At 40.3% G+C, this 27,838-nt stretch overlaps 4 protein-coding genes across 5 annotated transcripts; 1 reads left to right on the forward strand and 3 right to left on the reverse strand.

Moving 5' to 3' along the window:
- Nucleotides 1–1,266: 1,266 nt before the first annotated feature.
- On the reverse strand, nt 1,267–6,282 carry LOC114150803 (hydroxysteroid 11-beta-dehydrogenase 1-like protein). The gene is made up of 6 exons (XM_028027503.1): nt 6,033–6,282; nt 4,101–4,231; nt 3,644–3,847; nt 3,463–3,556; nt 2,159–2,324; nt 1,267–2,082 (listed from the first exon to the last, which is right to left on the reverse strand). The coding sequence occupies exons 1-6, from the start codon at nt 6,115–6,117 to the stop codon at nt 1,899–1,901; spliced, it is 864 nt and encodes a 287-aa protein (XP_027883304.1). The 5' UTR covers nt 6,118–6,282; the 3' UTR covers nt 1,267–1,898.
- Nucleotides 6,283–8,612: 2,330 nt separating this feature from the next.
- LOC114150804 (spindlin-1-like) lies at nt 8,613–27,260 on the reverse strand. 2 transcript variants are annotated; one of them, XR_003596839.1, is made up of 6 exons: nt 26,581–26,728; nt 25,977–26,018; nt 24,527–24,774; nt 23,339–23,572; nt 21,121–21,566; nt 8,613–8,801 (listed from the first exon to the last, which is right to left on the reverse strand). XR_003596839.1 is itself a non-coding variant. In XM_028027504.1 (6 exons), exons 3-6 carry the CDS (start codon nt 25,994–25,996, stop codon nt 21,361–21,363), a joined length of 708 nt encoding a protein of 235 aa, XP_027883305.1. In that variant the 5' UTR covers nt 25,997–26,018; nt 26,581–26,670; nt 27,243–27,260; the 3' UTR covers nt 19,826–21,360. The 2 variants fall into 2 exon arrangements, 1 of the variants encoding a protein (XP_027883305.1); XM_028027504.1 differs by lacking the exon at nt 8,613–8,801 and adding an exon at nt 27,243–27,260 and having other exon boundaries at nt 19,826–21,566; nt 26,581–26,670.
- hsd11b1la (hydroxysteroid (11-beta) dehydrogenase 1-like a) lies at nt 9,026–17,129 on the reverse strand. Its single transcript, XM_028027502.1, has 6 exons — nt 16,960–17,129; nt 11,102–11,232; nt 9,921–10,124; nt 9,732–9,825; nt 9,368–9,533; nt 9,026–9,281 (listed from the first exon to the last, which is right to left on the reverse strand). The coding sequence occupies exons 1-6, from the start codon at nt 17,042–17,044 to the stop codon at nt 9,098–9,100; spliced, it is 864 nt and encodes a 287-aa protein (XP_027883303.1). The 5' UTR covers nt 17,045–17,129; the 3' UTR covers nt 9,026–9,097.
- On the forward strand, nt 17,355–19,687 carry micos13 (mitochondrial contact site and cristae organizing system subunit 13). The gene is made up of 4 exons (XM_028027506.1): nt 17,355–17,522; nt 17,928–18,084; nt 19,215–19,272; nt 19,372–19,687. Exons 1-4 carry the CDS (start codon nt 17,494–17,496, stop codon nt 19,467–19,469), a joined length of 342 nt encoding a protein of 113 aa, XP_027883307.1. The 5' UTR covers nt 17,355–17,493; the 3' UTR covers nt 19,470–19,687.
- Nucleotides 27,261–27,838: the final 578 nt, after the last annotated feature.

Raw genomic sequence — 27,838 nt, forward strand, 5'->3', positions numbered from 1 at the left:
TTGGGTGTACCGGCTATACTGTACCTGAGGCCAGACCCAGGGGAAAACCTCAATAATGTACTTAATATCCTTACTTAACGCATTAAGAAATGCATTAACGTGTCGCAGGTTGCATATAGTTCCAGTAAGTGTTGGGGGGTGGGAGGAAAACCTATGTATGGAGGAGAAAGAGATGCTCTAGAAGGGTGAGAGGATTTATTGCCTAGCATTAGCAGCTCTAATCTGTTGCAGGTGTTTCTGGCTGTGCTCCCAGGCCAGCCCTGCTTTCCTCTCCAGGAGGCCAGGGCATTTTGTGCATGTTTAACAATGGATGGAAAGGAGTAAGTAAGGCAGAACTGAAGAAGAACTTTCTGCCTTTCCGTGGTGCCTACAGGAAGGTTTCTATCATTTTAACAATTCTCTTAAGAGTGTCGACATGAGGACAAAGAGGACGTGTGTTTCAATTACTTCCTCCAATCATCATGTCAGTCAGAAGACAACTCACTTCATATCCACGGGTTTCCTCTTCCTCTACAAATTCATTTATATGTGTATGAGGGAAAACACCTTTTAAGCTGCACTATGTTTTTATAACAAGGACAACTCCATCCTGACAAACAGAAGAAAACAGCTCAAACAGCAGGTCACAGCTTTCAGGGTGCACTACAAAAAGAGTAGACCACCGGGATGGATTGAGCTTCACAGGGAGCCTGTGGTGCCTTTGGGGTTTGGTGAACAAAGGCACAAAGGAACCCAGTGAGAAGGTCCAGCTCTGCGAGGGATCTGCTGCTCCTAGTGCGGCTACATTTGAGAGAACAAGACTAAAGACTATAGAGAAGAATAGAAATAAAGATGTGGTGTGCAGAAAACAGAATCATGAGACTAAAGAAACTTAAAAGTCTAATGACTCAGGTTATAAAAAGAAAAAAAATATATAGTGTTCATCGGTTGTTTTAAATAATTCAATTTTAGTTCAGTTGTTTACCTCATCCCCTTGACATGCATGACGATTTTATAAATGAGCCTGAAATCTAGCTGCTGAGTCGCAACAATGCTCCTTTTACAACTTAGGCACTACTGCCCTCATGTGGACATTCAGAGAACATATGCTACCAGTGTCTAAACACATGAAGTAAATTTACTCAAATTTAGTTCTGCCTTGAGACAACATTTTGTGAAATGGTGCCAAATAAATAGGCTGAATTAAATTGAATATGAGGAAAACTTTAAAAAAAAAAAAAAAAGCCTAATTTTTTAATGTACCGTCATGAATGTAAAACTTCAACATTTATCATTTCAACGTGAAATTTCTTGGGTTCAGAAAATATAAAATAAAAACTTTATCTTAACTAGTGAATGAGTCATAAAGTTACAAAAATGCAGCCAAACGTTAGTCTGTAAAAACATGCTGTTCTGCTATCATTCTGACATGCAAGTACATATTAAAATGGCTTCATGCATTGCAACCAAACCTGATTTCCATTTTATGTTCTTTGTCACCACATATTTTTCCTGTATTAAGCTTCTTGTCATGAACCCATCTTTCTACATTAGATATAAACTGATCTATAAGGTATTGACTGGCTCCATGTAATTTTTCTTGTTTTGTTTTGTTTTTGTTACCGAATGTACTTTTCCTACTGTCATAACAAAAAATAAATGAAGAAATGTGTACATATATAACAAGACTGATATCAAAAACCATATTCACATGTGATTTTAATCTGATAATCAGAAAAAATCAGGATGTGCAATCTTTTGACACAAAGAAGGTGCTTTTCCTTAAGAAGTCTAAATCTGAGAAACATTTAAATGCATTTCCGAATCAAATATTTTCAGCTATATTTGATGTGGGCATAAAATCCTGTGTGCATCAAAAACTTACAATACCCGCCCCGCCCCCCATCTCAACATGTTTCCTATGGATTGTAGTTGAGGGCGTTCTGGATGAGATGGTGTGTTAGAGAGGGATACCAGTCTTTGATGAGATTCATGACATATGTGTACCAGGGATAGTACAGCTCCAACTGCCTTGTTGCTCCTGTTATGATGATATTCAATGCAGCTTCTGATGCAGGATAGGCTGGTGTCGTGATGATTCCCCTGGAGTGCATAAAAAAGTCCTTAACATTAAATACAACGCAAGACAATGTGCATATTTATTGCATGATTAACAAACCTGACTGCTTTCAAAGCTGTTTCGGTATCAATCAGTCCCAGTGTGATTAGAGAGATCGACACGTTGCTTTTCTTCATTGCAAGTTCATGGCTGAGGGACCCAAAAAATCCATTCAAGGCAGATTTTGTTGCACAGTACGGGGCCGTGAAGGGATTGCTCAGCTTCCCTACAAAGCATAGATAAATATCTGAGTACGGTGCAAGAAAAACAGATCCTACAGTAGAGCTGCACAAGTTTGTTCTGAACTACTTAAAAGCTTACAAGAAACATTTTAGATGTTTTTTTTAAAAACAACATACAAACTGAAGTTTGTATGTTGTTTGAAAAAATTTCACACTCAAAAGTATATAGAATGTATATAGAATATGGTGTTACTTAAATTGGAAAATTAAGATTTTTGTCGCTGATTGATAGTTTTCCAATAAATGCAATATATTATTAAAGGTGACAGTTTTTTTTGTGAAAGAAACTAGAAATGCTGGAATTTTCCACACATGATCTAAATCACTTAAAGCCACTTAAAGAATATAAAAAAAACTTTTGAATCTGTCTTTGGGTGGTAATGACAATTTTTCTTTTGTTGCTAAATGTTCCATTAAACATAACCAAAAAAACAAAAACAAATACCAATAATCAATGTCCATAAAAACTCTTCAGACACAGCAACATATTCATGTGTTTCCTGGTGGGTTTGTATTTTAACCAAATAAAAACCACCCAAACTTAACTGAGGTCTCAGGAAGTTTACCTGAACATCTATACGCCTTTTTTTGGTTCTATTGAACCTCCATGGTGTTAAGATCCACTCATTTTTACTTGTGATATTTTAAGTTGGAAAAGTGTTGAAGGGTTTTCTTTATTTCCTCTTTTTTTGTCATAAAATACTTTGTAACCTGTATAACTCATCTGCAGCAGAAGGTGAAAATAAATGAATCCTCTTCATGGAATCTCCACCCTCATTTTGTCAGACGTGTTGCGTACTCCTATAACCATGTGGCCTCTGATGGCAGAGGCATGAGCATTTGGTATAGTGTTTTGTGACCAGTTAGTCTTAGCAGATGCTCCTTTTAGGATTACCCAGTACCATCCCACTGTTGGCTACAGGTCAGTAATCAATGGGGTAAGTCATATTTTTTGATTTGTGATACTCCTTTTTTTCCACATTTAGACACAAGTTGACAAAATCAAATTTCTAAAACATTTGCTAAAAATTTTTTTTCTAAATTTTATACACACCATTTCCCACATTGCCCACCCCTAATACAAGTATACATGTGTCTAACTTTGCTGTCTATTAAGCTTACCTGCCATTGATGACACTATAGCCATAGACCCTTTACTTTTCTCCAAAGAAGGCAAGGCTCTCCAGGCCATCTGTATGTAGCTAAAGAAATTGGGCTTCAGAAAACAAAAAGACATAACGAGAAAGATCAGAGGCACCTTCTTCGTTTTAAGCACTGACAGACCATCAAAGTGCTCCATTACCTTCATGAGCCACCTGACGTGATTCACGTCTCCATCCCACATGGCAAAGCGAGTCACACCAATGTGGTTGAGAACCAGGTAGTCCAAGCCTCCCAGTTTCTCCAGAGCAAAGTCAACCACTTTGTCAGGGTCAGACTCAGTGGACATGTCCCCAGATATGTAGAGAGCTTTCTGGGCCCCCAGACTCAGACACTTCTCAGTAACCTGTGAGCAAAACAGAGTAAATATGAGAAAACATACTGAGACTACCCTGAGCATTAACATATAGTTTGACTACTGTATGTTGAAACCATCTGATCATTTTCTATGTGAAACTAAAATTGATCATTTAAAAAAAAGTGTTGCATTTACATGTGTGCTTTTTGGAAGCTGTTTTGTTATTACTTGCAAAACAGGCTGAATTACTACACAGTACTGAAGGACAGAGGAAATTGTAATAAAAGAAAAAAAAACTGACCTGCTGTAAAACTTTCTCCCTCCTTGCTGTGATGACAATCTGAGCTCCGAAGCGGGCATAATGATACGCCATTTGTTCACCAATGCCTGAACTGGCTCCTGTGACCAACACTCTGGCACCCCTGAGAGATTCTGAAATAAAAACAATCGATTTAAAAAAACAAAAACCTTTATTTGTACTTATGAAAAATAAATGCAAGAAGAACAGCAACAGCAAGAAACTATCTGTGTCCACAAATGCACAAGACTCCCATTACATTGCATAAAGTACATCCCACAGAAAATACTTGGTTGCAATTTTTTTTTACAGTCCCACATCTACAGCGGTTAACCTTGAAGACAATAAAATGTTATCTCAGCAAGCCATTGTATTGCATCTATAATCTCTTCAGAAAGCAGATGACTAGTATTTGCTAGCTCAACTTGCAGTGCAAAAATTCAAAAAGAGGTCACGGAAGGGTCATAATCAGGGTTTTAGAAAATCATTCAGTGTGCCAAAGTTTTAAAATGTTATGATTTAATAACAGCTAAAAATGTCCATCCTTCTATTCATATGCTTCAGAATCTTGTTAAGGAGATGCACCAGAAAGTGGAGCGACTGGAGTTTTCTCCAGCTGTGCACTGCTTGCCAGCTGGCTGAAAGAAGATTTCTACATTTTCCCTCTATTCACAAGAAAGGCAAAACTAGATGTTTGGAGTACAACGTCCACGAATGATCATGGCTACTAAAGAAGCATCATACATCTTCCTAATAAGGTAACACTATTAAAACTACAGTTACCAGGTTTCAGGCAGCATCTCAGTAGAGATGCTAACTGCAGGGACACTGCTAGCTTACTAAGTTAATCATAAAAATGTTAAAACAGAAAGGCCAGCTGGAAAGTATGTTTAGTATGTGCACTCAATATAGGGTTAAGTCTCTTTTTAAATGAATGACTGCATCAATGCAGCAAGGCATGACGCCGCTCAGTCTGTGGCTTCAATAGTAGACTTTAGCTGGTTTGCATAGTATTCAGTGGTGTTTCTCATCTTCATCTTGACAATATTCCAAAGGTTATAGTTGGGGTTTAGTTCAGCCTAATTCACGGACCAATCAAGCACAGTGACATCGTGGTCATTGAACCGCGAGTAAAATAGATGTTGGCAGTGTGAACATGTCACGTCCTCCTGCTGGAAAAGGTAATTGACATCTCCATAAAGGTTGTCAGTAAAAAAGGAAGCATGAAGTGCTGCAAAGAATTTCCTGCTAGATGGCAGTGCTGACCTTAAACTTCATAAAACAGTGGACCAACACAATAAGAGAATTCCCTAAATATATCTCACAATGAAAACTTTACACAGGACCTCAGTCAACTTGGGTTCCGTGTCTCTAGACTCTTCCTTCAAATTGTGGAACCTCGATTTCCAAATAAAATACATTTATCTGAGATAACTTTGGACTACTGAACATCAGTTCATTCCTTTATTCCTTTGGCTCAGTCTAAGGATCTCTGATCTCGTCTCTGGTTCAGGAGAGGTCTGACACATGTGATGCAACAGCAGACACCTGGACCAGGTCTTAGAGAAACCAACAGGGGCAGCAGCCATGGACTTCAATGGTTTCTGCGCCCCAAAATGTCTCTAGTTTAAATTACGTTTTGCAAGCATAATATTTTATGCACGTATAAATAAACTAAATGGTACCTTACTATGTGCGTAATTTAAAAAAAGAAAAAAAAAACAATTTCACTTTTCGAAATAAAAGAAATAAATTTGTTTTTTGAATTCCATTCTGAAACGATAAGCTGCCTGCATGATGCTTACAGTCTGTGTTTATTACCACATTTATCTGACATCCGTCAGTCATGCTCAAACATACATGTGCGCGTGTGTTGCAAGATTAACTCATTAGCAGTTGGATTTATGGAAGCAGTAATACATTCATTTAACTTACCTGGATCAAAACTTGGTCCATTCCACTTGACAGCCAAGTAGCCAACACAAATGCTGGCAATTGCAATCTTTACGAAGGCTCCCATTTTGTTTGTGCAATGTTTTTCTGTGTGTTTCAGCTTTCATGTGAACTGAAATGTGTGTAATAACGCACTTTCTCGTTTTCCCTGTTTTCCGGACGTTTAGGGGGCGTTGCTCCCAGGTTAATGTTTCATTGGACTAGAACTTGGCCTGCCTTCCGTCTCCTGGTGAAATTCATGCTTTACTGTTGTGAACCATAAAAAAATAGATAATTGTTATTATATTTGGATATATCAAAAAATGAATAAATAATTAAAATAACTACTCGTTTTAATATGATCAGTTATCTTCTGGCTTAAAGAAAAAACAAAAGCTTGTCCCTGAAAGATCATTATGTTGCTTTGTTGACTACTGATTGGTTAAAAATGGTGGTCAGAACTGGAAACTGGCCAGCCGGAAAAAAGACAACGGTGATCTTAAAGTCCTGAATGTGGTTTAATATTTAACAGTTTGTAAAACAAGTAAGACTGTTTTTTTTTTTTTACTGCTAACACTGAGTCAGATTTTTCTGGGGCTGTTTGTGCACCATAAAAAAAATGCTGCTGTTTTCAATGCATTTTCTTTAACATACTTTAGGAGAAAACAAAGAGGCGTAATGCGGGTGGAAAATTATTTATAGGCTACACAAAGCTGACTTGTGTAGGCAGTGAAATAATCTCAATAGCCAACTCATGAAATGTGGAGAAATAATTAGATGCGGCAGAGAAAGATTGGACCAGGACAATTCTCATACGTTTTATGTTACAGACTCTCAGTGAGCGCACGGGGGGGAAAAAGGCCCGACTACCTGAATGCAAAGTGCGCATGCGTATGAAGTGGCCCGGTAATATCAGGAGACGGATGCGTGTCATAAGATTTGACTACTAAAGCAACGTCGACTCCATTCCAAACTGAATAAATTTATTGGCCCCCACTTGTTGCACAGCCATATGCATCATGATTGTGAAATTATTATATTAATCCTGGAAATATTACACTAATATTGATGATATTTAATAATTAAAATAAAACATTGTTTGGTTTTCATTTGATATTTATAGCCCAGGAATTTTGAATGTCCAAAGTCCAACCTCCACCTCTCACCTCTAATCTCAGTGGCAAGCAGTGAGGAAATTTCTCAACTTGGGGAAACACCAATAAAGAAATGCAATTTTCACATTCTATTACTGTGCATTTTATTTGTGGCATTGTTTGTTACCTTTATGTTATTTTAGTGAATTTAGAAAAGGAGTGACAATGAATAAACTGTATATAAATGTTTTAGATATGTTTCAGATGAAGAACAACCCTTTTTTTTTTTTTTTTTTTACAAAACTATGGATTGTTTGGATGTTGTAAAAGGATACTGAGAAGAGAAACAGTGAGGTTGAAGAAAAGATTAATATTATGTTATTTAATGGAGTAATAAAAACATTCCACAGAAAGCTGAAAGCTAACAGTTCAGTAATCTGTAGAAATGGTAAAGGGTTAAAAATTAAACAAACACAGTGCAGTGGATGTGTCTATTAAAGATTTCTAAGATGACATTGGTGCTTGTCACAGGAGAAGATATAGTCCTCTATGTGTAGTCAGTGCTGCATAGAATTAATTAATCTAAAAATAATTTGAAAATAAAACTGAAAATCTACAACAGGCAATAAGACCAGGTTTGAGGGAGATTGTTTATTGTTTTGAACAAAGCAACTGAAAATAGACAAAGGCAGCTAAGGTTTTTTTTTTGTTTTTTTTTACCTGCAGAGGGCAGACTCATACCCAGAAGTTTCCAAGCTGCCTTTCAGACAATTTGATTTCCATAAATTTTCAAAGAAAAAAAAATGACATAAAATAAGAAGACACAATGAAACCTAATTTATTGTTCTTTAAAGTCCACGCACAGTGATAAGGCCATACAAGGAAATTAAAGAATTGTGTCTTGATAACCAGTAAAAATCAAAAGGGTCATTTTGGAAGCTATATGATTTTAACAGAATATATCAATATCAATTCAAACTGAACAGTCAGGTAGAGAAAGTAACAGATGAGAAATTAATTAAATGATCTAAATGCAAGGCTGCGCAGTTGGTAGCACTGTTGCCTTGCAGCAAGAAGGTCCATGCAGAAAGTCCTGGGTCTTTCTGCATGGAGTTTGCATGTTCTCCCTGTGCATGCGTGGGTTCTCTCCGGGTACTCCGGCTTCCTCCCACAGTCCAAAAACATGACTGTCAGGTTAATTGGTCTCTCTAAATTCTCCCTAGGTGTGAGTGTGTGTGCATGGTTGTTTGTCCTGTATGTCTCTGTGTTGCCCTGCGACAGACTGGCGACCTGTCCAGGGTGACCCCGCCTCTTGCCCGGAACGTAGCTGGAGATGGGCACCAGCAACCCTCCCAACCCCATTAGGGACAAAGGGTGAACAGAAAATGGATGGATGGATCTAAATGCTTAAAACTGGTGCTTTTGGTAGAAATGAAACATGCAATGAGAGAAATGGTTGGAGATGCCTTTTTTGTTGTAATTACGTTCATCATATATTTACATACTTACGTTTCTACTGCGTTGCATGCAGTGCTGCATGTAGAATTAGAAATTTGTCTTTTTCAGGCTCAAATGTCTTTTTTTCATATTTTTGCTCATTGTGATGGACTGCAGTTTTCTGACTGTATTAAGTCTTGTCTCTCTGCACTTATGGTTCAGGTTGCAATTATTTTTTTTTCTATACCCATCATCATTTAGGGATCAAATTGAACAACTACACTGAGCAGGTGTAATTTAATACTCTTTGTGTAAAATTTCAAACAAAACCAACATTTTAAGCATGCTTGAAATGTCTGTTTTGCAAAAGTGTAATATTTTTTATATGAGCATAAAAACAACACAATGTGAAAACTGAAAGCGAATAAGGGTAGATTTCTGATTAATCCTATAGTATGACCATATGCCGATATTGCAGCACAAAATGAAACACATATATCGGTCCATAACAGCATTAATGCTGCAAACGAACATTGTTCATGGAATGTAGCTGTAGGAGTTCTGGATGATGTAGTTTGTTAACGAAGGAGACCAGTCTTTGATTAGAGTTATGACTTGTGTGAACCATGGATAGTAAAGGTCCAGTTGTCTTGTTGCTCCAGCGATGATGATATTTAATGCAGCTTCTGTGGCGGGGTAGGCTGGTACTTTTGTAATGCCCCTAAAACCAGAAAATAACTCATTTGCAACTGATTTTCTTTTTTTCAAAATCCTTTGTGTATACTGACTTTAGCATATTTGACAAACCTGACTTTGTCCATGGCTGAATCAGTATCAATAAGCCCCAGGGTGCATACTGAGATTGACACATTGCTTTTCTTCATGGCCAGCTCATGATAAAGGGACCCAAAGAATCCACTTAGGGCAAATTTTGTTGAGCTGTATGGTAGTGTGAAGGGGTTCGTCATTTTACCTTCAAACCAAAGACAAATTTCCCAGTAAATTGCAGAGCTTTCTCAAGCACTTGAGTCAAAAAAATTGCTTATATGTTCAGCTTGAGCTTAAACAAAAATATGAATGTGTAAGAGAATTAGTTAATGCTTTTGTAACTGTACATTTATCACTTATGTGTCATAGCTTGATGTAAAGGCAAATATTGAGACAAACGTACCTAAAACTGATGAAACAACCACCAAAGATCCTTTACTTTGCTCAAGAGAGGGCAAAGCTCTCCAGGCCATCTGAATGTAGCTAAAGAAATTGACCTTTAAAACACACACACACATACACACACATCAAATAAACATCAAGGCATTCCCTTGGTTTTATGTGCTGAGAAACTGTCAAAATGATCCATTACCTTCATTAACCACCTGGTATGTTCCACATCTCCCTCCCACATGCCAAAGGTAGTCGGGCCAATGTGGTTGAGAACCAGGTAGTCCAAGCCTCCCAGTTTTTCCAGAGCAAAATCGACCACCCTTTCAGGGTCAGACTCATTGGCCATGTCTGCTGCTATGTGCAGGGCTTTCTGAGCCCCCAGACTCAGACACTTCTCAGCTACCTGTGAACCGCAAGGAGTAAAGTTTGCAAAACAGTTTAGCAAAACTCCTGGTGCAGTTGAGATGACGTTAGGTGTGATTTGGTGCCTTATGGACAAGCTGAATGATACTAAATGATTGTGATAGGAAGGAATATCGATGACAGGTGAAAAAGTTGATCAGGAGGAAGTAGATCAAACGGGGTAGAGATTAGAACATTTAGGAAGGATTAGTCTAGTTAAAAGTGCTAATAATGAAGCGGAAGCAGAAGAGGAAGATGATGGATGAATGGATGGATGGATGGATGGATGGATGGATGGATGGATGGATGGATGGATGGATGGAACAGGAGATAATAGGAGATGAAAATATGGAGATAAAGAAAATGACGATGAATGATTGGGATTAGAATGATAAGCAAGTAATGCAACAGAAATCCTAAGAAGGCATACGAGATTAAAATGGGAGAAAATGAGGAAGATGATGGAGCATGTGTGGCGATGATGGATGAAAACATTAGGAATAATGATCAGGAAGGAGATGTATTGGGATGCAGATGAGGCGGATGAGGGAGACTAAGTAGAATTAGAAAGAGCGGTAATGAGAGATGAGGAAGGTGTGGAGGAATGATGGAGGGGTATGGAAGAAGGAATAAAAATGAGTGGAAATAAAATAAGCTGAATGAAGATAATTAGGTTGAGAGGTGATGTGAATGAAGGAATAACAACGATAGCAGTAAAGGAAATAGAATAGAAATGTGATAAGTGATACAGAGTGAAATTGACTAGAATGAGATGAAATAGGAATGATGCAAAAGAAATAAGGTCTAAGCAGTGGGAGAGAAAGACTTGTGCTGAATAAGCAAACCATGCAGGCTTACTTGCTGATTAGATGTGTAGTTTAGATTGTCACCTCAATATCCCAGTTGAGGTTATATAAACCTGTTTCACTCACCTGACATTTCCAAAAGACAGAATGAAAAGAATTAAGCAAAACTGACCTGCTGTAAAACTTTCTCCCTCCTTGCTGTGATGACAATCTGGGCTCCAAAGCGGGCATAATGATACGCCATTTGTTCACCAATGCCTGAACTGGCCCCTGTGACCAACACTCTGGCACCTTTGAGAGATTCTAAGACAAAGTCCACACATTCAAAAAAACATACTGAAAAGATGCAAACAGTAAGGCGTCAGTTGTTATTTATTGTGTATAAACGGATATGTCCTAACACAGATTCACACAGGTATTTCACTCTACAACAGGATTTCCCTTTGGAATAATGATTCTTATCTTTTAGGGCACTCGCTGTAAAACATAAACCCAATCAAAGTCCCTCACAGAATATTTCACGCAAAATGAAACCAGTCTCGCTCAAAGGACTCAGTGTACAGAAAATGTCCTTGGGACATTTCAGTTGCTTAACGAAATACACAATACACCTAAAGATACCAGCACTGCGCAGTTAAGTCGAGCTAAATCATGTGAATATTTGTGTTAAATTTACTGTAGTTTGTCCTGGTGGGATGAATGAATGTCTGTATTCTGTCTGTTCTAAAACTGTTTAGTCACTTGAGGAAAGCAGATTATGTGCAGTCATTTGCTCAGTTCACGATTCCGCTCCCAGTTATCCCAAAGCAATCATTAAAACCTCATAATCATTATTTTTACACTGATTATTTTTATTCAGGGCAGAGAAGAAGGCATTTTTCAGGATCTGATTGTCAAAACAGTTGAATGATTGTGTTTGCATAGTTTATATTCAAGTAGTTAAGTGGAACAAATGTTGATATTTGAAAGAGCTACACATTATGTGACTGATGCTTAACATCATACAGAAAGCATCTGACACGACAATAAAAACATTTTATGAATAATATTATTTTTTATATTTACTCTGTTTTTATATGGGTGTGTTGAAGTTTATATTTTTAGATCATGAGGCACAAGAATAAAATTCTATTGTGAGGAATATAGGACGTTTTTGCCATTCTTCTCTTTATAGAATGGCAACAAGTATACCACGTTAATGCTGGATTATTAGTCACTACTTAGGTAGTCGGCCTGGAGCAGGCCGCTTTACAGACATGCCATGTGTAGCTTGCAAAATAAAGCATTAAAACAGAGTTATTTAATGGGTCAGTGGTGTTGCTTCACTACTTTCTACCCCATGACTGTGTTTTGCGAGCAGAAATTATTTTCTTGTAAGTAAGGGTATTGACCTTACTAGGGGTATAGCTATTTTTTCAGCAATCTGGTCTGAAGTGTGCAACAATGAGAAATAGCCATAGGTATTTCATTAGCGGACTGCAATGGATAATGGACTCCTCCATGGGCTGCCACCCTCCTCCATGGGCTGCCACCTTATCGTGGTGGAGGGGTTTGAGTGCCCCAATGATCCTAGGAGCTATGCTGTCTGGGGCTTCATGCCCCTGGTAGGGTCACCCAAGGCAGACAGGTCCTAGGTGAGGGACCAGACAAAGTGCAGCCCGAAGACCCCAATGATGAAGGAAAACCTTGGACTTGGTGTTCCCTCGCCCGGACGCGGGTCACCGGGGCCCCACTCTGGAGCCAGGCCTGGAGGGGGGGCACGATGGCGAGCGTCTGGTGGCCGGGCTTTTACCCATGGAGCCCGGCCGGGCTCAGCCCGAAGAGGAAACATGGGCCCCCCCTCCCATGGGCCCACCACCCGTGGGAGGGGCCAAAGGGGTCGGGTGCACTGTGTGATGGGTGGCGGCCAAGGGAGGGGACCCTGGCGGTCCGATCCTCGGTTGCAGAAACTGGCTCTTGGGACGTGGAATGTCACCTCTCTGGTGGGGAAGGAGCCGGAGCTAGTGCGTGAGGTCGAGAGGTTCCGGCTAGAAATAGTCGGTCTCACCTCGACGCATGGCTCTGGTTCTGGAACCAGTCTCCTTGAGAGGGGCTGGACATACTTCCACTCTGGAGTTGCCCAGGGAGAGAGACGTCGGGCAGGAGTGGGCATACTTGTTGCTCCCCATCTCGGCGCCTGTACGTTGGGGTTTACCCCGGTGAACGAGAGGGTAGGATCCCTCCGCCTACGGGTGGGGGGACGGGTTCTGACTGTCGTTTGTGCTTACGGGCCGAACGACAGTTCAGATTACCCACCCTTTTTGGAGTCCTTAGAGGGGGTACTGGAGAGTGCTCCTCCTGGGGACTCCCTTGTTCTGCTGGGGGACTTCAACGCTCACGTGGGCAACGACAGTGAGACCTGGAGGGGCGTGGTTGGGAGGAACGGCCCACCCGACCTGAACTCGAGCGGTGTTCTGTTGCTGGACTTCTGTGCTCGCCATGGATTGTCCATAACGAACACCATGTTCAAGCATAAGGGTGTCCATATGTGCACTTGGCACCAGGACACCCTAGGCCGCAGTTCGATGATCGACTTTGTCATCGTTTCATCGGATCTGCGGCCGTATGTCTTGGACACTCGGGTGAAGAGAGGTGCGGAGCTGTCCACTGACCACTACCTGGTGGTGAGTTGGCTCCGGTGGCGGGGGCGAAAGCCGGTCAGACCTGGCAGGCCCAAACGTGTTGTGAGGGTCTGCTGGGAACGTCTGGCGGAATCCCCTGTGAGACGGAGCTTTAACTCCCATCTCCGGCAAAACTTCGAACACGTCCCGGGGGAGGTGGGGGACATGGAGTCTGAGTGGACCGTGTTCCGTGCCTCCATTGTCGAGGCGGCCGATCGGAGCTGTGGCCGCAAGGTTGTCGGTGCCTGTCGCGGCGGCAACCCTCGAACCCGTTGGTGGACACCTTCGGTGAGGGATGCCGTCAGGCTGAAGAAGGAGTCCTATCGAGCCTTTTTGGCCTGTGGGACTCCGGAAGCAGCTGATGGGTACCGGCGGGCGAAGCGGCATGCGGCTCGGGCGGTTGCTGAGGCAAAAACTCGGGTGTGGGAGGAGTTTGGAGAGGCCATGGAGAAAGACTTCCGCACGGCTTCGAGGCGATTCTGGTCCACCATCCGGCGTCTCAGGGGGGGGAAGCGGTGCAGCACCAACACTGTTTATAGTGGGGATGGTGTGCTGCTGACCTCTACTCGGGACGTTGTGGGCCGGTGGGCAGAGTACTTCGAAGACCTCCTCAATCCCACCAACATGCCTTCCACTGAGGAAGCGGAGCCTGGGGACTCTGGGTTGGGCTCTCCAATCTCTGGGGGCGAGGTCGCCGAGGTGGTTAAAAAGCTCCTCGGTGGCAAGGCCCCGGGGGTGGATGAGATCCGCCCGGAGTTCCTTAAGGCTCTGGATGTTGTAGGGTTGTGTTGGTTGACGCGACTCTGCAATATCGCATGGACATCGGGGGCAGTTCCCCTGGATTGGCAGACTGGGGTGGTGGTCCCCCTGTTCAAAAAGGGGGACCGGAGGGTGTGCTCCAATTATAGAGGGGTCACACTCTTAAGCCTCCCTGGCAAGGTCTATTCAGGGGTCCTGGAGAGGAGGGTCCGTCGGATAGTCGAACCTCGGATTCAGGAAGAGCAGTGTGGTTTTCGTCCTGGTCGTGGAACACTGGACCAGCTCTACACCCTCAGCAGGGTCCTGGAGGGTGCATGGGAGTTCGCCCAACCAGTCTACATGTGTTTTGTGGACTTGGAGAAGGCGTTCGACCGTGTCCCTCGGGGAGCCCTGTGGGGGGTTCTCCGGGAGTATGGGGTACCGGGCCCTTTGATACGGGCTGTCAGGTCCCTGTATGACCGGTGTCAGAGTCTGGTCCGCATTGCCGGCAGTAAGTCGGGCTCGTTTCCGGTGAGAGTTGGACTCCGCCAGGGCTGCCCTTTGTCACCGATTCTGTTCATCACTTTCATGGACAGAATTTCTAGGCGCAGCCAAGGTGTTGAGGGGATCCGATTTGGTGGCCTCAGGATCTCATCTCTGCTTTTCGCAGACGATGTGGTCCTTTTGGCTTCATCAGATCGTGATCTGCAGCTCTCGCTGGATCGGTTCGCAGCCGAGTGTGAAGCGGCCGGGATGGGGATCAGTGCCTCCAAATCCGAGGCCATGGTCTTGAGCCGGAAAAGGGTAGAGTGCCTTCTCCGGGTCAGGGGGGGTGTCCTGCCCCAAGTGGAGGAGTTTAAGTATCTCGGGATCTTGTTCACGAATGGGGGAAGAAAGGAGCGGGAGATCGACAGGCGGATTGGCGCAGCGTCTGCTGTCAAGCGGGCGCTGTACCGGTCCGTCGTGGTGAAGAGAGAGCTGAGCCAAAAAGCGAAGCTCTCGATTTACCGGTCGATCTACGTTCCCACCCTCATCTATGGTCATGAGCTTTGGGTCATGACCGAAAGAACGAGATCGCGGATACAAGCGGCCGAAATGGGTTTTCTCCGTAGGGTGGCTGGGCTCTCCCTTAGAGATAGGGTGAGAAGCTCAGTCATCCGGGAGGGACTCAGAGTAGAGCCGCTGCTCCTTCACATCGAGAGGAGCCAGTTGAGGTGGCTTGGGCATCTGGTCAGGATGCCTCCTGGACGCCTCCCTGGTGAGGTGTTCCGGGCACGTCCCACCGGGAGGAGGCCCCGGGGAAGACCCAGGACACGCTGGAGGGACTATGTCTCTCGGCTGGCCTGGGAACGCCTTGGGATTCCCCTGGAGGAGCTGGAAGAAGTGGCTGGGGAGAGGGAAGTCTGGGCCTCCCTTCTGAAGCTGCTACCCCCGCGACCCGACCTCGGATAAGCGGAAGAAGATGGATGGATGGATGGATGGATGGACTGCAATGGAATCCATTGATAATATCTTTTTTTTTTGTTCGCAATTCTGAATGATTGCACAAACCTAGCAATACTACAGTTCTGGTAACTGGATTGTCTTAGTGGTATTTAAAGGTTCAGATAGAATGTTTCTGATGTTTTACAACACAAATCTAAAATGTCAGTCTTTGGGGCCAGCGTCCTACAGCTTTTGAATGTGTCACTGGTCTGGTGAACCTGAATCAAAGAAATATAGAATCAGGATAAAGACAAAATTCTTTGATTCAGGTTTAATTAACCAGATGCACGTTTTAGTTACAGAACACCATCCTCCACTGACTGGATATTGAGAAATTGGCTTTACATTAAACATAAGTATTTAACCTAAGAATAAAAAAAAAATCTGTTTTGTTAGAATATAATTTCTTGCATTACACTGTAGATTTATAAGGGCATATGCTACTTTTGCATGCTCTGAATCCACTTCTTCAGCAGAGACTCTCCTTGGCATGTGGGAGGGCAATGCACCACCACAGCTTTATAAAAGATATTTTAAAAAGGGCGCTCCCTCATGTTTGAAAGGAGAGTGAACTGTCCTACTGTTCAGTGGGAACTCAAAACTAATTCGGTCAACAGTTTTACAGTAGTTAGACACGCAAAATAAAGTCAGGTCCAATTTACATGAAAACACTTTGAAAGAAGTGTAGCTAAAATATTTGCTGGGGAATTTAAAATAATGAAAATAATAATAATAATTGCACACTATAAAAACTAACGTATATTCAATGTATGAAAAAGGTCTGATTCCAATGAGATTATTTCCATAGAACAACTGTACATAGAAACAACAAGATATAGAAAAACTGGGATTCTTTCTAAAAACATAAGTCTTCTGCAGTGTCCAATATTGTCGAGTTTGTAGATATTCACTGCAAGGCTTTAGATTTTTAAGTGTTAGTTTTTTTATGTACTATGAAGTTGTACTGAGACATCATCCCACCATTGCAGGTCAAACACCTATCATCATTGCTGTCATCATCATCATCATCAGTTGTCAACATAATACACCTAATTCCCTGCAGTTAAGTAAACAAACTCGAACATTAACATTGGCAACTAAATCTGCATAGAAAAGAAAAGTTTACATTCATTCTAGCTTTACGTACCTGGATCAAAACTAGGTGCAGTCCATTTCATAGCTAAATAAGCAACCAAAATACTCCCAATCAAAATTTTTACGAATGTTGCCATTTAGCCCACTTGATTTGTAAAAGCTTCAAACAACTTCTTTTTTAGGGTTTATATAAGTATGGCGGAACTTCACAATACCAGTTAATAGGAGGTGCATGTTACGTAAACCTTTTTTTTTTTACTACTCAAACCCACCCCTCCATATCTGGCTAAAATATTCAAAGCATTTTTAACCAAATTCAAATATATTGTCACAGGAATTGATAACGTTTTGTCTTTGAAAGCGTGATTTTTTCATTTTTATTTAAACAAACCATAATAATATAACATAAAACAGATACACGACGAACGAATCTGCCGCTCTGAAATAACTAGCAACTTTATTGACAAAACAGCGCACACAGTGCAGACAACGCTTGTCCTTCACTGCTCCTGACTGCCGGCCAATGTTCTTCTAGGATTGTTTTCTGAAAAGCGACACAAAAAGAGAAAACATAACATTCTGGACGATGGCCGCAAGGATCTGGCCTTTAGTAAAGTTGGTATTTTTCTTTCAACTCAAGGTTTTTCATTCAAAGCTTGGTGGTTGACATGCTAAGTACCAGATTAGCCCGTTAGCTCGCTTAAGCTAACAGTAGTAGTGCTAGGAACTCTCTAGTTGTTACGTTACACTATTTAAAATAACTCGGCATTTTACGGTTAAAACAGTTTTACTTGTATATACTGGAACGTTTGTTTTTAATTCCCAAACTAGACAAAGCTGTTAAATAACTGCTTTGAGTTACTATCATAGAAATTACCTTTATGTTGTGTACTGTAATGAAGGTTATTGTGTCGTTTTTTGTTGTTGTTGTTGTTTCCGTGTGGAATCATTAATTATTACAAGGCTGCATGTGTTTTTTTTTTACTCACAGTATGGCTAACTTCATTCCTTCACTCACAGGCTTGTCTCCAAGGTGACCATTGCCGGAGGAGCAGTGTACGTCACCTATGACTCTGGTCTGCTGGGAAGCGGTGAACAGGGGTCAGCGGCCCTGGAGAAGGCCAAAGCAGCTGTGCCACCCGCCTTAGAAGAATGGATGAAGTATTTTGGTTTGGAGGTACGGATGTGTAAATTGCTTATTTGGCCAAATAACCTGGCATTTAGGTAGTTGGCATATAGACTGATTTTATGTAGTAGAGACCTTGCAAAGCAAAAGTTTTACAAAGTGAAAGTCCTCTTTAATTTTAATGGCTTACAGTCATTTTTGCGATAACAGTGACTAAAGTTGTCTCTGGCTGTATGGAGGATTGAGTAACATAGTGCTTACCTTCCACAAGTTGTTACTTCTAGCCAAAGAGAGGTCTTATACTCACATGAAGGTAACCCACCATCCTAAATAAGGTAACTGTTTTGAAATTACACCAAGCGAATTCAAGGTTATTAACGTGATCCAATTTGTGTTATGTAATATAATATTTGTTTCCTATTTTGATTTCGATTCACAGAGAGAAGGAGACCAAAGATATGACGATAGCAGCTGTATTCAAAATCAGTTGGCTATTTTAGGCATTTATGAGAATGTTTCTTTCAGCTAAAAACACAAAAAAGGATTCAACTCTATTTTAGTGGCAAAGGATGGCCTTAAGTCATGTAAACATCATTAATTTACAGAAGTAAATGTACTGAAATTATTTCTTTGTTTAAAAGTTACATATTTAGAGAAAGGATAAGAAAATAAACCCCTCTGTAAATTTAATAGCAGTTTAACTAAATATAATATTTGCAAATATTATCTTATTGTTGTTTTGCTCTTCATGGAGTATCACAAGGTATTTTTGACTAGTTCATTGGTCAGGCTATCTGCTCAAGTAGCTAGCCTATAGATGCCATGTTTAAGACTTGTGCCTCAAAGCTTGCTCATGGTACTTTCAACACAGCATTAGTTTGATAACAGTAGAGGGTGACACTTCAAGTTTACGTGTCATAAGCTTCCAGACAACTGACTTTGTCTTTTTTGTAAGGACGGATAAAGTGTTGAGGCTACAAACTGGGTCAAACTGCCTCTGCCCTGCTCTGTTCTCCACATTACAGCCAAAAAACCCTCCTTTCTTGGTTCATTTGTGAAAGTCACGCAAATGCATGTTTCTTTTCATAATTGGGATAGATTAATAGATATACTTAAAGCCACTGTTAAATTGTGCATAAAATTTATAATCTAACATCCTTAACCTTTTCCTCTGTCCTTAGGCTCAGCTTCCCACCATGCCTAAGATTGAATTCTCCCCGGTTAATTCATGGAACGCTGGTAAGAACTGAACAGAATGTCGGTGATCACGAGTTTGGGCTTCTGAATGAGCCTGAATTATCAATGTAGTTTGCTTACTTACTTCCCTTCTATTTACAGGAGTGCGGTGGACAATTTTGAGCCTTTCAGAGGCCCCAACAAGAGCATCTGAATATACAAATCAGGGACTGCAGTACGTAAAAGAGCTTATCAAGTGAACAGAACCACCCTGGGTGTCCTCACATTATTGTTTGACTTTTGCACCTGAGAAATGACAGTACTCCAAAGGTTTCACCCCCTCCCTCCAGACTAGAAGACACAAAAGGAAACTTCTGTGTGAGGAATGTGCTGGATTTAATGTAAATTGGTATTTTGTGGAAGTTGTAAATAAAGCAGGGAAGCAAAGTGTTTTTAAATTAAAAATTTGTTTATGCAAGTTAAATTGTCATCAACGTTAATTGCAAATAAAGTATGAAGGAGTGTGTCTGATGTACGTATCCAACTTCACTATTTGCTGGCAAAAACACCAAATCTAAAACTTTGCAGTAGGCAGCTTATAATAAAACACAAGACGGATGTGCAAAACTTTATTACAACAGAATGATGACAAACTGTCATTTAGATTCCGCCACAAATTCAGAACCAGAGAAAACTTAAAGCAGAGTAATCTATAATTTAATTTTGCACAAAAAACACACTAAAGCACGGCTAACAGTGATGCATAGTGTTACGTTTTGAACTAAATGCAACAACAGAACTGATTCTAGCATACACGGTCACTCCCACCCTTATGTAAATGTTTCAGAAACTCCCAGGCACTATTTGGGGGATGCAACCAAAGTTTTGACCCAAAGGAAAAGTTATCTGAAGGATAAACAGAGCTCAGTTTTGAGAAATTTGGGATGAAACCTCTACTGCAAGCATGTAATTTATGACTACAAGGCATTTTAAAGACCAAAATCAAAGATAGATACTAGTATATTGTTTCTTTTTCTTTGTTGATTACAATTTTAAAAACATTATAGGGGCTTTTACACAAATTTTCCAGCTTAAATACTGTCATCTGAATGTATTGCAGCATATATTTTTTTTCTTCTTTCCTTCATGCGTAGTATTTCCTTATAACATTTAGCAGAAAGTATATCGTCTTATATAACGTAACCACATAAACTTTATACAGTAAAGTGCTGCACACAACATCAACACTGAAATCACAACAGCAATGATAAAGCAGGTTAATTTGAATAGCAATCTTACAATGAAGAGCTAGACATTCCAAACTGATCCATAATTTCCCTCAAACTGTTTGTCCTTTAAATGTAATGAAATAGCATACTTCAATTAGCAGTCCGGAGAAACGGTAAGTAATATATTGCCAAATTGTGACCAGCGTGAAGGCACTTTATGTATAACTGTGCATTTAAATTGAAATAATACTACTTCAGCATTTCCATTGCAACCATAAAAGTGCAGTAAAAATTAGAATTTAAAGCATATTTTAAAATCTCCATCCAACAAGAACAGCCAGGCTAGACTCACATAATGTAATATGCAGCCGATTAATATAGCACAACTATAAACGTTGCAATACTAGATAAGAGTGCAAAGGTGCAAGAAGATATTGGCATTGAGCAATATAGGGGACAGATAAGGGTGACTTTGCAAGGCTGCTTCCCACTGATGTCTACAAGTACAAACGGCAAACTAAAGCTTTGATTTTTAGACACTCTTTGTGTAACAAATTTAAGAACTTCAGAGAAAAGTGCATCTATAAGACATCTTGCTCATCTTTCAAAGTCAGAACCACTTAGTAGACTGATTGATGGCAACAATGTAAATGCAAAATTCCTGCACAGCCGACAACAGCACAACCTTCTATAACTGTCCATGGATGAAGTTATAGAATAAGACTGTCACCATTTCAAAAAATAAACAAGCATAGCAGTGCTACTTTTCTGCTGTACATAGAAATGAATATTGCACTGGCTTCTTAACGAATAAAGCGATATTATTCCTCAAACCCACCATGAATGGCTTTGAATAATAATTTAACAATGAGCCGAACAAAAGCAGATGGAAAATGGGCAGAGGTGAAAGTGTTCACTATGTCTATGGGGTTTTGACCAGATCATAAACATGAATATGAAAGTCATCATCATATTTGATATAGTACACTGAGGGCTTGGCTGGGACCTGGTAGATGACCAGGCCTGTTCTCTTCACTCCCTTGTCGGTAACATACTCCACTTGTTTCCCCACCAGACTTTCAGTCTCTTCTCCCGGCTTTCTGTCCGCAGGCAACAGGTGCTTGTTTTCTGAAGGAGGAGAGTGAAACATTACAACTTGTGCAGTAAACTTACAGATAAAATCAGCAAACTTCACCTTGAGGATATTGTGACATCTACAGATAGTTTTTCCACATACTGTCCAAAGGTAGTATTTTGTCATATCGACCAGGTCAGGTCAAAAGGCGTAAGAACATCTCAAACCCAGGCACCTTTTTATAAGTCCCACCTCTGTAAATACCGAGCTTCTAAATACCACCATACTGACAGACATTTTAAATCAGGCCACTGGAATTTGACTTTGTTGGATTTCAGGTTTTTATCCATTTTGACTCAATGTTTGGATGAAGGATTGAGTTTAGTTGCATCCCATTTTTTGTTATAAGTTGTAATTGTCAGAGAAAATGAAAAAGGAAGGTTCGCTGGAGTCTGGATTCCAAGAAAATGGTTTTTCGCCCACCCTTAATATCCAGTTTAGCAGACCAGTGTTTAACACATAGTGATAGTTGTAGGAAAATAACTTTGCTGCACTTTTGATGATTGTATCTCATTACATATTTCAGAAATAAAAGTTAAGTTAAAAATTATAACCCCATATATAACCATCTGACCAAAGAAAATGCATGCTTAGTCTTTCTCCGCGTTATTAGCACACTTCAGTCCGACTCTTCTGCAGACGTAGACTTTTTCTTTGTCTACAACCAGAGTTCTGCTGGTTGTCTTTTTGGTGAATACCACTGGGCACATATCTCACTTTCTTTCCAGCTTCTTTAAAATCGTTCAGTTCACAGGCTTCTGGGGCATTGTGATGTTGGAAAACAAAGAGAAATGTGAGGCAAAAATGGCTAACTTGCAAAACATATCACTTCCAGTTCCAGTAGTTGCACTAGAATTTCCAGTTTTTATAATACTCTGCAGCCCTAATTGCCAATACTGTAGTGTGAGGTTAACATATTCAAAGGGTTATTCTAATTTAGAACTGGAAGATGCTTAACAATCCAAGTACCACATGATTTATGAGTTGTAGCTTACATTAGTTTGATAGCTTTTAGGCAAATAAAATCAATAATTGCTGATTTCACATGTTGGAAGAACTCCAAAGATGCATTAGGTTGGAGGGCATAATATGATGCAGGATATGACTTTTAAACACTGAACAGTACAAAAAGTCCAGATTTTTGAAACTACATCTAAACTAAATTCTACCCATCTTTGGACCTACACAGACATATTCCAAGAGAGAAGTGGCATGCGGCTTGAACATGATGCAGAAGCACACACAAACATAACTCACAGAAAATACCCTGGAGGATTTCCTGCTGTACTCAGACATGGTCTCATGCTATCATGTTTTTAATATTTGTATGCCATGTTTGGAAGCAGGATAAGCTCTTTCAGATGTCTGAAGTAAGTGTTGCAAATATTTCTGCTTTCACATGCAGCCTGGTCAGGACATCAAGCATGCAGTAGATGGGTGTAAACAATTTTAGAGCAGTAAAAAGTTAGATCGAAAACAGATCATCTATGCTTTCTGGTGTTCATGTTACATGTTAAGGTACAACTCATTATTAAAGCATACAAACTCAAAATTGCCTGAAATCAACCAGGTACTCCTTAAGTCTGTTTGTTTTCCTTCCTCAAACTGGAAATAAAGGAGACAAATTATTCTGTGTGGACAATAACTGAGACAACCTTCAATATCTGTAACATCTCTTGTTCCCGTTTCTGGAGCCTCGAGGAAAACACTACATAAAACTCTTTCTGAATAAATCAGCTTTTGTTAAAACACAAATTAACAGTACCTGCTTCTGGCAAAATCCTGAGGTCCCCATCAGCGTAGTCATCCCACAGCTGGTACATATAAAGAACTGGGTCCTTTTCATAAGTGATATAATACCAGTTTGTCATGACTGGAGCTCGGGATAGGACCATGCCTCTCCACTCATTCTTCTCTCCATCTTCCTTTTCAAACAAATGCTCCACTGCTTTGCCCACAAGTTCCTCTGCCCCTGCTGGGATCTTTATTTTGTTGTTTACTGCAGAGACACAAGTGGATATGTTGCTCAAAATTAATAAAAATGCCTGAGATTATCTTGTGAATTAGAGGTACATGGACTAAGGCTGGGCGATTAATTGAATTTTTGGTTTTTAAATATTCATTTTATTGAAAATAGGGATTTTTTTTTTCCCCACCAATGCAATCCTTAGGTTTCCATAGTTCAGTAATGTCAGCCTGCCCAGGGCCGCCATCTTGTTTGACAAGTATGTTTTACAGATCCTATTTATCAGGATTCTGTTTATTTTGAATTCACAGGTCAGTTCTACGATGGAGTATTAGAGCGAGGCTACAATTTTTATTTTATTTTTTTAATTATGAGAATAACGCCAAAGTAACACAAGAATAAAGTGTTAATATAAGCAGAATATAGTCTCAAATTAGGAGAATGTAGCAGTAATTTTATGAGACCTCCTGCACAAAATATAACAAAATGGAACGTTGAACATCTGGTTAAGTTATACTTATCGGTTCTGTTATCAGTTTTACAGATAAGTAACTTCTTACTCATTTAACACATCAGCATATAAAAATGTTATCAGTAGCAGGACTTTGAAACAATTGTGAATACGACAGTCTATTTCGAAAAAAGAAGGATATGGACTGAGCTGGTCAGGTCAGATCTTGATTACTCTATTAAAGCTTTATCTCATTAAAACATCCGTTTTCTTGTGATTTTAAAACAATCTTTTGCTAAAATTATCTTTACTCTGATAATATTATGACTGTTCTCATAATTAAAGAAAAATTCTTGGCCCTAACACTGACTGAAGTAAAAGACACTTTTTGAAAATAGTTTCTGTCATTTGAAATTTCTTTTTTTTAGAAAAAACAATTAGATTAAAATCGTAAATTGGTTTTTGAATGAATAGGTTCATCTGAGATATTATTTTTTAAACCATATCGCCCAGCCTTAGCGTAGACACCTACTCACCGATATTCTCTGACAGGACTTGCAGGTTGGAGACTCTCACGTCCTTGAATAGCTCTATGCCGTAGACGCAGTCAAAGCCGTCGTACTTCACCATGAAGAGAGAGGGATTAACGCTGAGTCTGTCCAGCACCGTTCCCTTCCATTTGCTTTGGTTGCCCTTCTCTCGCCAGTTATGCTGAATGCGCAATCCCAGGATGGAGTTGGGGTCCGGCGTCGCCACGTCACTCAGTTCCCCACTGCTCCGCTTTCTGATATCCGACATGAACAGACAGCCTTAGATGTTTTCACACAAAAGTGGGATAATTCTGATCTCCAGCTGATAGACTGGTACATTTTAGTATTACTGCGAGAGAGTGTTGTTCACTTCATGTACTGCATGTAAATACAAGAACATGAGCAAGAGATCACATCTTACATGTGTTACCAATTTTTCCTTTTCTGAGAGCATATTATAAGAAAATGAAGCATTTCGTGCTTAAATAATTTAGCTAATAGGACATCATGATCTCCTTTCACCCATTTTCAACATTAGAGGTTTATTAATACTCCCCTAAAATGTTTTTCTAATTTGTTATTTTTCTAAGCAAACTAAATTATTTTGACAATATTATAAGCAGTTATTAGTACCCCAGCATTACATTAAGATTTGAAACGAAAAATATATCAGAATAAGCTTTATTGGCCAGGATTGTGTGCAAAAAAAGGAATTAAGAGCACACATTAGGTATATATATTTATAAACTTATAGCAAATAACGGAACATCACACAATTATAAAAAAAAACCAAATATTCCTATTGCTGCAATCATAATTTAACATACTACTAGAGATTCAATAATCTACTCTATAAGGTCTTTGTACCTTTTATTTGTATGAACATGGGTGGAACTGTTATTTTCTACATCTTGTCTTGTCCATGTTTTTCACTACTGGAAAACTAAATTATCTTTTTTTTCTTTTTTTAAACACTGAGTAAATTCAGGAATAATTATATTTGTGTGTGTGCAGGTGTGTGTGTGTTTGGTGGGTTATGCGCTGTGTTACGGCTGGTCGAGTCCAACATCTTCTCTGGCATCACATTAAAAGGACATTAAATTGTAGATTCCAGTAAAGCCAAAATGAACAAAAAAAACCCCAAAAAAGAACAGATGGCTCTCCAGAATGTGTAACAAAACTTCCCTAGGACCCCTTCAAGATGGAGTAGTGCAAGCGAAATTTGTGTTCCTACACTTCATGCCTTCTTTTACACTAGCCACATGGATCCAATCACATTCACATTTGTAGATTAAAGCACAGACTGGTAGGCAACTCAGGAGATTGTGCCTTTCCGCAGTCTCCTTGTGTGAAATTAGGTTTGCTTGATTTAAAAAGAAAAAAAAGGTTCCAGACGTTTTGATTGTAATAACAGATTTTCACACATCACCTTGTCCAACAGTTCACTTTCACGTACCTGCCCCTTTTCTTGGACATGCCTCTGGAAATTCAAAGGTTACTATTTGAAAGAAAAAGAAGGTACTTTAGTTGTTATGTCACCAGGAAGAACAGACAGTCAGACACAGGAGAAGAGGGAAATTTAAATAATCCTAAAAAAAATAAAAGAAAATGGGCTTGACGTGTTGGTCTAAAGACTGACAACTCCATCAACCAATGAGCAGGTATCACTGAGCCACTTCCTGAGAATTTATTCGGGTGACATAGCTATGGAGGTCACGTCTAAAGATGAGTTAGCTCGCACGCCAGTATAACTGGATGACAAGCCTGCGGGTGTAATGTATTTACATGAATATTTCACATACCAACATATCATTGCCACGGGGGAAGTCTGAAAAAATAACATTTAAATACACTTGCATTAGCTCACATTCCTACTGAACTAAACACCGCGCCGTCTGTCTGCTCACTCGTTACCAATGCAGATGTTACTGAAGGTAAGCAGAGGCGTTCAGTCAGCCATATCTATCTGCTTACCGGTCTCACTGACAAGCTAACAAGCGGTAGCAACAAATGGATGTTTATTACGTCCGTATTCTAAGTGTGGAAGACAGCTTAATTACCTTTAAGCAGATTTCATGTCAGTACTGTTCGGTTTGTATGGCGGATAAATGTTGCCACACGCCAACCCGCCCGCGTAAATCTCGCGAAACCTATGGAAAAACTGGAGTTAGCTGTGGCTGGTTGATCGTGGGGGGAGGTTGCCATGACGGCAAGGAAAAACGTAAGCAACTGCGCGATGAATTGTGGGTATTGATGTTTCTAAATGCCGGCATTTAGAAACATCAATCTTATCCGGCAGCACAAATGCTGCTGGATAAGATTCTAATGTTTTGATTTGTAAATGCAGCAAAGTTTATGTCAAAACTAGAGTCTTTGTAGCTTTTTTTTTTCCAAAACCGTGACATTACCTAACATTGATAACTTAGCATTCACATTGTCACACTTATAATTCACATGGACAATGATAATTTCAAAATATTTTCCGACAGACCTTTTATTCTTTTTCCTTTTATTATTATTTTTTTAAGGAAAAATATTTTGTATATTAATAAAAGATGGTTGGGAACAATCAGATATATCGCTTTAGTTCAGGGGTCTCAAACTCGCGGCCCGCGGGCCAACTGAGGCCCTCGGGACGATAGTTTGTGGCCCCCCCGCCTTAATAGCGAGTTTGATATAATTGGCACTTTTCAGTGTTGTGTGCGGAGCTGAACAAACTTACCAATCACGGTGGAGTATATTGCTCTCGGGGGCGGGACATCGGCCGGGCCTATTTGCATTTTCTATTTGTCATTATTTGCATGCAGTACATGCAATTTCCGCTACCGCTCCCGCTTCACCTGCTTCAGCATCCAGTCTAGACCCGGAAGTTGCTGATCAGTGTAACGTAATTAAGATTAGGCGCTGTAACGCTTGGGTTGTGTTTAAGGGAGGAGAGGAGGCGGCAGATTCGTCAGGACGGTCAAAAACTCACAACCACACTGGTACTGGGAATTCCACCGTGTTGTCCTTTAATAAATACGCTCTTCACCAACCTTACAAAGCCGGTTGAACGGCTGCTATATTATCAGACATGAAAATTGAGCAGCGTCCAAACAACCTGTAACATTACTAAAAAGTTAGGGAGCTAACATGTCCGTCTAGCACGTTTCTCCCACGCTCTCTACAGAGAAGCCGTGGCGCATACTTCTGACATCATTAGCAATACTAGAGTATCTTAAAGAGACACTACACAATTACGGCTGTTACAGCGCCTGACTACGGCCAAATATGGTAATAGGCAATCAGAAAGGTTCGGCTGAGGAGACCGTGTGTGTG

The sequence above is a fragment of the Xiphophorus couchianus genome, chromosome 9 (genome assembly GCF_001444195.1).
Source record: "Xiphophorus couchianus chromosome 9, X_couchianus-1.0, whole genome shotgun sequence".
Taxonomy (NCBI): domain Eukaryota; kingdom Metazoa; phylum Chordata; class Actinopteri; order Cyprinodontiformes; family Poeciliidae; genus Xiphophorus; species Xiphophorus couchianus.

Coding starts and splice junctions, on each gene's coding strand:
- LOC114150804 (XM_028027504.1), bottom strand. CDS start 25,996: ATGTCCAAGAAAAGGGGCAG. Junction 24,775..25,976: donor ATGTCCAAGAAAAGGGGCAG/GTACGTGAAAGT, acceptor GTCGGATATCAG/AAAGCGGAGCAGTGGGGAAC. Junction 21,567..23,338: donor CAGGATTTTGCCAGAAGCAG/GTACTGTTAATT, acceptor CTCCTCCTTCAG/AAAACAAGCACCTGTTGCCT.
- LOC114150803 (XM_028027503.1), bottom strand. CDS start 6,117: ATGGGAGCCTTCGTAAAGATTGCAATTGCCAGCATTTGTGTTGGCTAC. Junction 2,325..3,462: donor TATAGTGTCATCAATGGCAG/GTAAGCTTAATA, acceptor TATGCTTTGTAG/GGAAGCTGAGCAATCCCTTC. Junction 2,083..2,158: donor ACAGCTTTGAAAGCAGTCAG/GTTTGTTAATCA, acceptor TATGCACTCCAG/GGGAATCATCACGACACCAG.
- hsd11b1la (XM_028027502.1), bottom strand. CDS start 17,044: ATGGCAACATTCGTAAAAATTTTGATTGGGAGTATTTTGGTTGCTTAT. Junction 11,233..16,959: donor TGCACCTAGTTTTGATCCAG/GTACGTAAAGCT, acceptor ACTTTGTCTTAG/AATCTCTCAAAGGTGCCAGA. Junction 9,534..9,731: donor GGTTGTTTCATCAGTTTTAG/GTACGTTTGTCT, acceptor TTTGGTTTGAAG/GTAAAATGACGAACCCCTTC.
- micos13 (XM_028027506.1), top strand. CDS start 17,494: ATGGCCGCAAGGATCTGGCCTTTAGTAAA. Junction 17,523..17,927: donor AGGATCTGGCCTTTAGTAAA/GTTGGTATTTTT, acceptor CTTCACTCACAG/GCTTGTCTCCAAGGTGACCA. Junction 19,273..19,371: donor GGTTAATTCATGGAACGCTG/GTAAGAACTGAA, acceptor TTCTATTTACAG/GAGTGCGGTGGACAATTTTG.